The sequence below is a fragment of the Cajanus cajan genome, chromosome 1, assembly GCF_000230855.2.
Source record: "Cajanus cajan strain Asha chromosome 1, NIPB_CcT2T_4, whole genome shotgun sequence".
Classification (NCBI taxonomy): Eukaryota; Viridiplantae; Streptophyta; class Magnoliopsida; order Fabales; family Fabaceae; genus Cajanus; species Cajanus cajan.
Window position 1 is genome coordinate 77,942,813 of NC_138517.1, and position 7,984 is coordinate 77,950,796.

Here is a 7,984-nt window from a genome sequence, read left to right on the forward strand (position 1 = left end):
AGTTCTAAAGAGAAGAGCTCTGGACTAGAAAACTTACTTTTAGAGGATTAAAGTTCAAGAGTCAAGCTTTGGAGGATATTTCTTCTTCTTCTTCTTCTTCTTCTTCTTCTTCTTAGATTCTTGGCTTTTCGAGCCAATCTTCAAGTAAGGGAAGCTAGATTGTAGATTTTTTTGGTGATGCTTTTGTGATGAAGATGAGATGTAAATGAGATGCATGTTGTAGTTAAGTTGTGAAGTTGTTTACATGTTGTTTACACTAGTGGAAAATTAGGATACTACATCACCTATTTTACGTCGAACATACAAACACTCGACGTAATAAAAACGCGATGGCATGTTTCGTAATTTTAGTTAAATTATTTACGTCGGACCTCCTAGGGTCCGACGTAAATTTTAACATCTACGTCGGCTATGTATTGTGTCCGACATAGATGTTAAAATTTACGTCGGACCTTACTAGGGCCGACGTAAATAATCCACAGGCCCATTAATAGAAGGTGGTGAACGCTGGTGCTTGTTGTTGAGGTTCAAGTAAGAGATTTCAAAAATTTCTTTCTCCCGCGCGTTGTGCAATGGAGGCCACAAGCGAGAAATCCCTCCACCTCCTCCTCAAATAGTGGCTGCCCTCGCAGTCAGAGCCACCATGCACCGCGAGTGGTCCGGCATCAACGCCCTCCGCTTCGACAAGTTCTACCTCCTCTGAAGCTTAGGAAGGTTGGGGAAGAGGTTGATTCGCGTGATGATGTTCTTCTTCTTCGGACGGTTGCGTTGGTCATGGGTTTTTCTAGGAGGTTTTTCTGAGTTTTTGAAGCTGGAGAAGGAAGTGGCCAAGTCTAGGTTGCAGAACGGGCCGTTCTGATTGGAGAACGGCCCGTTCTCCATGCAGCACGAGCCGTTTTCCATTCAGAACGGGTCGTTCCCCATGCAAAACGGGTCGTTCTGCTTGGACAGCGGGTCGTTCTCCAACCAGAACGGCTCGTTCTGCTTGCAGTCATTTTTTTTTACAACTTTTTATGTCGAACCTTATAATGTTCGACGTAAATCTACGTCGGTTTTCGCAATCGACGTAAATTTACGTCTCCCGCTTCGACATCGAAGGTTTTTCCGACGTAAAACCCCTAAAATAACCGACGTAGAATGTGTATTCTGTACTAGTGTTATTGTTGAATTATTAATAAGTCGAGAGGTATAAGTTGAAGTAGTGTAAGTTGTAAAGTTGTATTAGGATGTATGTGGAATAGTTGCTATGTTGTTTAAAGTTGTTAAAATTGAGATTGATGATTATAATTGTTTATTGTTATAAAGTTGTATAAGTTGCCTATTGTTGTAAAGTTGTTAAGATGCTTATTGTTGTAAAGTTGTTAAGATGTTTATTGCTGTAAAGTTGTTAAGATGCTTATTGTTGTAAAGTTGTTAAGATATCTATTGCTGTAAAGTTGTTAAGATGCCTAGTGTTGTAAAGTTGTTAAGATGCCTATTGCTGTGAAGTTGTTAAGATGTCTATTGCTGTAAAGTTGTTAAGATGCTTGTTGTTGTAAAGCTGTGATGATGAGTTGTTGATCACTAAGACTAGGGGAGATGTTTTCGAAATTGCTCATCCTATTATGTGGATTGAGATAGTTGTGGTGCTCTGAGAGCCCAATTTTTTGAAAAGAAACCCTCATTAAGAAGTTGTCCCTTGAAGTGGACGTTGTGTTGTTCTCCTATAGGACTTAGTTGATCCCGTGTGTGGGCAAGGTCGAGGCACACGTGTACAAAGCGACCACGGTATAGGGGTCAGGCCGAGCTATACCGATTACAAGTGGCCAGATGTTTATTGTTGTAAAGTTGTTATGATGTCTATTGTTGTAAATTTGAAAAGTTGGGGACATATGGTAAAGATATATGTCCTATGTTGAGATACATAGTACTAAGGAGATAAGTTGAAATTTGTTTTAAAGTTGAATCCCTTAGTATTGTGTGGGCGACATGGAAGTAGTCGATCCATGTCATGGTTGAATGACCAATTTGAGTAAGGTATCTAGTTAGAGATGTAGTCTTTGACTACGTACTGGAGGGTGCATGGTACTTGGAGAACAGTGGGTGGACTAACTTCATATGTGGATTGGTGAAGCTAGCCAAGGTCATGGTAGGCTCATACCCAAACCCTTCTGTCCTGACAGTAGTACTAGACCTTCGAGTCTAAGTGGCACACTTGAGTAATCGCCTATTGTTGTCTATACTGCTTATCTTCGGAGTTCCTAATGTTACTCTATACTTGACCTGGTTGAGATAGGTCAAACGCTAGATTTGGTAGGGTTTATGCCACTTAGACTGCTCAACCTCAGTTGTTGGAGAACTCCGAGTTGAAATGCGTGACGACGCATAAGTTGTTGATGAGTTGATTTGTTGTTGATAAAAGTTGTATCTATGTTGTTATGTTGTTAAGCTGTGATTGTGTTGTATGTTGATCTTGTTGAGGATGATGATAGTGTTGTTATGTTGTATGTTGCTTAATTGTATACAAGTTGATGATGATGCTAGTGTCGCTAGATTACCTGTGTTGTAAGTTGTTTTAAACATGTGTTGTTGAGAGATGTTAACACAACGTTGATATGTGGAATTAAGTTGAAATGATGTTAAGATGTATAATATATGTGTTGTTTATCTTTTGTGTCAGATGTGAAGATGATTATATAGTTGTGTTTCATATTTGATATTTATGAGTTATTTATTGTCTCTAGCTTACCCTTGTGTGTTTCCATGTAGTTTGAACTGCAATGATCATACGTTGGTATGGGAGCAGGGCAGGGATAGGCTAGGAGATAGTTACTAGAGGCTACAGGAGATGTTTAGAGATTGATATTTTTTTGTAGGCTACCTTATAGCAGCATATTTTGTTGTATATAACTGGTTGCTTGATTAACAACTTGTATTATAAATATTTTATTATATTATTTTAGTATATATATTTCAGTAGTGTGTAGTGTTGTTTCGTAGTGTGACGGCCATGGCAGGTCGTTACACGTTTATTTATAGAGGATAAGGAAGAGTGGTTATTTTGCATTAGTTCGTCATGGGACATATAACTGCTCTACATTATGTGACGTGGGTGACTCCTCTCAACCGTCATTAACTTCTCATAACTACTTACTTGATTTTCAATCATCGACTAATTTCTTCGAGCCCCTTCAAAGATTGTTTTGAGAATTAGTTACTTTGTAGGTCCTACGTGATATATAATTGTTCCACATTTCATGGATACCTCTGGACTGTTTTATAATTCCTTAATCGACTATCGAAATTAAGTTTCTTGAGGTTGTTTGTATTGTAAGGTGATCGACATTACTCCATATCTTATGTTGCTTGTATGGGCTACTTGGCTCATCTATAACCACTCTCCTGGTTATCGAATCACTCCTCAAGATTGTTTTCGAGCCTTTATACAAATTCCCTGCTAACAAGTACCAACTTCACTTCATTAGATGTGATTGAATTTGAAGAAATTTAAAATTGAGAACATTGTTTCCAAAGACAATATTGTTGATGTATTCACATGCAAAGTCTCTATCTACATCAAAGTTTGAGCATTGTATAGACTTAATCAATTTCGTTCAAGCATTGTATAGACTTAATCAATTTTATTTGATGCTTTGTTATGAAATGGGAGAGTAGTGTTATGGTGAAAGGTTATTCTTCTTCAAATTTAGAGTCAAGGTGAATAATTGTTCTTTGTGACTCAATATTTGGGATATCATCTATATGTTATATATATGTTATTTTGCCTTTACGGTCTTATGAGTGTTGTATATTTGAGTGATATTTAAAAAAAAAATTAATATATTTATTTAATTAAGGTTTAAAAAGTTATTATAAATTATTTTAGTTTTTATATCAAGTAAATACTTTATTTATTTTAGTCTTGTGACTTAGTCTTTTAAATTGAGTTATATCTTATCTTATCATTTAACTTAATCTTTTAAAGGTTATTACTTTATTTTCTTGATCTAAGGACTTGATTTTAGGTAGTTTTGAGAAATTATCTTTCTCATTACACATATAAGATTCAAAAGGTTTTACGAGTTGAGTTCCCCTATACATTTTTTTTTTAATCTCTTTATCACTTTCATCTTTTTTTTAATCTCTTTATCATTTCATAGGTAATTATTATTAAAAGTATTTGTTAGTTTTATTATCCCAATTAATGTTGGGAATGATTTGTAATATTTTAAAAGATTTGCCCATCACACGAATAAGTTTTTAAAGATAATGTTATCACACAAATAAGTTTTTAAAAATATTATTATTACACGTCTCAAGTTATTAATGTTCATAATTAATTAATTATACAAGATAAAGAATATGTGGTTCGTGATTATTCGTAGAGATGGATCTTGATTAGTGAAAATGGGCAACAATAAGTTTAATCCGTATAGCCTTATTTTTTGAGTATGTACAACTTATCTTTATTAATTTGATGAGTTCAAATCGTGTAGTCTCTCTTCATTAATGATCTGATTGGTTGGTTCAGTTTGTCAAATTTTATAAAACTTAATCTTAAATAAGAGTAAATATTACTTTATTAATCGTAGAAATCTGGTCTTACTTATTAAATAATAAAAGTTGCTCCTCCCGTGGATGGATCGCATTGGTTGACCTTATAAATTTGTTGCATTCTTCTTTTCTTAATTTTTTCATTTGTTGCTATATGTTTTTGCATAATATGTTACGTTCTTATTAGATACTTTATGTCTTTTGTATTTTTTGGTATTGCTTTTGGGCAGGGTCTGCTCCTGTAACTTTCTTTCTTATTTTATTATAAATAAATTTTAAAACTATATTATTTATACATGTTTTCATTATATAATTGATTTTATCACATTTTTATCATTTATCTGATAATTATAAAAAATAAAATGCGAATCTTATTCGTTTAGCCACGGGAATGCGGGTACAATTTCGACCTAGGCAAAGGAGTCAATTAGTGCGCGCCTTTTTCTTTATTACTATATGTACAATAAAAATAACATATTTGAATATAAAATTTTATACAAATATTCAAACCTCCAATAATTAGATTAGCATGATGAATTAAAGGAGTCAAATAATTAACTATCTATGCTAACATGCAAACTTCTACGCACAAGATTATTCATTATGAAAGGACCAAACATATACATCTTAAATACTATTTCATCAAAGATATGATTGAAACAAAAAGGATTCAAAAGATTGCCACCGAAGACAATCTAACATATATGTTAACAAAGTCTCTTCTTAGAACTAAGTTCAAGCATTGTTTAGATTCGGTCAATTTTTCTAGTTGATTGAAGCATGTGAAGAGCAATTGTTCAAGGGTTCTTCTTCTAGATTTTTTAGGAGTCAAGGTGGAGATTTGTTGATCTACGTGACTCTCAAAAATTAGTCTCTCAACTAATTTCTATTTTCATTAGTTGGTTCCTGAAGCTGTAATGATTTTATTTTGATCTTGGGTTCCCTTGTATTCTGTATATATTATTTCTTTTCTTATCTTTCCCACCTGTATGTAATATAAATACAAGTCAAATTGGTAAGTGGACATGTGATTAACAAGTAAGGATGAAAATTACAAGAAGTATTAAAATAGAATAAAGGTTCTTGTGAGACTTATAACTTGTATTTTTTGAAGATCATAGTAAAATGGTGTTGCTCTTTTTGTGGATGTAAGTCTCAAGACTAAATCACATAAAACTTAGTATTAAAAGCCTTAGGACTAACAAAAATAAAATGCAAATCTTGTTCGTTTAGCCATGAGAATGCAGCTACAATTTTGACCAACGCAAAGAAGTCAATTAGTGTCTTTTTTGTTACTATATGTACAATAAAAATAACAATATTTGAATATAAAATTTTAAAGAAATATTTAAATCTCCCATAATTAGATTAGCATAATGAATTAAAATAATCAAATAATTGACTATCTATGCTAACGTGCAAACTTTTATACACAAAATTATTCATTATGAACACAGGAATTTCAGCATAGACCTGTCTCTTTTTGATTATTTGGTTATTTTATATATAAAAAAATTGTACCAGGGATAAAAAAAATATTATGAAAAAGTTATCGAAACTTTTTTTCTCATTCAAAGTTACAAAAATAGCACTAAAATTTAAATTTAAAGTCGTGGACATATTCCTCCAATTCTTCGTCGCTATGTGGTTGCTCCAAAAGTTATTGAACACTTATTTCATAAACAGGAAGAATACAGACAATGCAAGCAACCAAAGTGATAAACAATTGACTAGGAACAACAACTTTAATTTATTCCTTATCAAATTAAACAATCCATAAAGTGGGCTAGAGCTGATTTGGCAGTGATGTGGCACAATGATTGTTTGTAAGCAACTTCCATCGTAGATGCTCTAATAATTAGTGTTGGTGTTCTGCGTGCTTCACCACAGTAACAGGACACGTGGCATTATTCACCACATAGTTGCTGACGCTGCCCATAATGGCCCTGTATAAGGAAAATGAAAAAAATAAAACTCCCAAATAAATAAGAATGAAACTCATTGATCCCTCGATAATCAGAAACAACCATGAAATGCTAAGGACTTTAGTTGAAAAATTCTAGCTACCTTTTGATCTTGCCAAGGCCTCTGTTCCCCACAGTAAGGTAATCTAGAGGAACGTGATCAATTGCTTCGCATAACTTCTCACGAGCATCTCCCCAATATATCTTTATTACCACCACAATCTGCCACTCCCAAAATCTTATAACTCATTTTATGAACATCATTAGAAATAAAGACAAACACAAAATTTATAAATGAAGAACAATTTTTATTTTATAAATTAATTTTGCAAAATTAAGTTAAATCTAAATTCCCATTCTAAAATATACCGAATAAATATCTGAGTTTTAATAAAATATAATTAACTATAAATTTTAAGAAATAATTATTATATAATTACAAAAATCAAAGATACAACCCCGTGAGTAGAAGAAATCTTACATCTTTTTGCTTCGCAGCCTCCGAGACAATATCAATTGTTTGGGGATCGGGTTTCACTCCGTACCTCTTCATGACTGCAGGGTCAGAGAACTCAGCCAGAGGTATGAGAGCTGCATTAATTTATATCAATTAATATATACATAAAGTAATTAAAATCCACTAAACCAAGCGATGCTCCATATAGTAAAAATAAACCACTAAAAATCTCAACATAGGAACGGTAAAACGACCATGGATCTGCAAGAGGGGTTTGTTAAATTCATCGAATTTCAATTTGCGCACACAAATCAATTGAACGTTATATTTTGGATAGTTGATTGAATTAATTCATGTGTCTATGGTGTCAAGTCCTACTATATAGTATATTTTTGGGCACACGAATTGCAACATGTGAAATGAAATCATTAAATGTGGCGAGAGAAAGTGAAAAGGGAGGGATTAGGATTACTAACGTGAGCCTTGATCTTTCCAGAGCTGGATCTCGCCGTCCTCGTAGTTCCACCCTTCGGGGCGAACGGTGACAAGGATAAGGTGGTCCCCTTCTTTAACGACGTTATCCACCGTCCATTGGAGTGCTTCGATGCTGTATGGTGAGAAATCAACGGCCACGCCCAATCTCCTAGCACCTGCCATTCTTTCTCCACGACGATCGATGATAGATCAAGGTTCTTGTGAGGTCTCTTGGCTTAATTTTCACTTGTTCTTTGTAGCTGGGTTTTTTGTTTTTTTGCTTTGGTTTATTGCTTTGTTTTGTCAATGTTTAACGGGACATTAGTGCACGAAATTATTGGTGTCTGTCCCACACTTAAGTTGACTTTAAGATTATTGGGGTTCGTCAATCGCCGCCTCATTTGAAAGGGGACAAAGAAACCAATTATTCTTTTCGGATTATATAACTAGTGTCTAGGGATGAAAAAATAGATGATATTAGGCTTATTCTATACCAAGTTCGGTTGGGTTGTATTTTTTCTAAGAAATAAATTATGTTAAGATTTCTTTGTAAAAG

General features: G+C 33.8%; 1 protein-coding gene across 1 annotated transcript; it reads right to left on the reverse strand.

The window, feature by feature from the left end:
* Positions 1-6,071: 6,071 nt before the first annotated feature.
* On the reverse strand, positions 6,072-7,774 carry LOC109790586 (universal stress protein PHOS34). Its single transcript, XM_020349771.3, has 4 exons — positions 7,431-7,774; positions 6,979-7,088; positions 6,601-6,719; positions 6,072-6,479 (listed from the first exon to the last, which is right to left on the reverse strand). Exons 1-4 carry the CDS (start codon positions 7,609-7,611, stop codon positions 6,392-6,394), a joined length of 498 nt encoding a protein of 165 aa, XP_020205360.1. The 5' UTR covers positions 7,612-7,774; the 3' UTR covers positions 6,072-6,391.
* Between the last annotated feature and the right edge of the window lie 210 nt (positions 7,775-7,984).

Bases quoted from the DNA above. Each gene is read 5' to 3' on its own strand.
- LOC109790586 (XM_020349771.3), bottom strand. From the start codon at position 7,611: ATGGCAGGTGCTAGGAGATTGGGCGTGGCCGTTGATTTCTCACCATAC. The intron at 7,089-7,430 runs GTTAGTAATCCT...AAATTAATGCAG, and splicing joins CTGGAAAGATCAAGGCTCAC to CTCTCATACCTCTGGCTGAG. The intron at 6,720-6,978 runs GTAAGATTTCTT...TGGGAGTGGCAG, and splicing joins AGGCTGCGAAGCAAAAAGAT to ATTGTGGTGGTAATAAAGAT.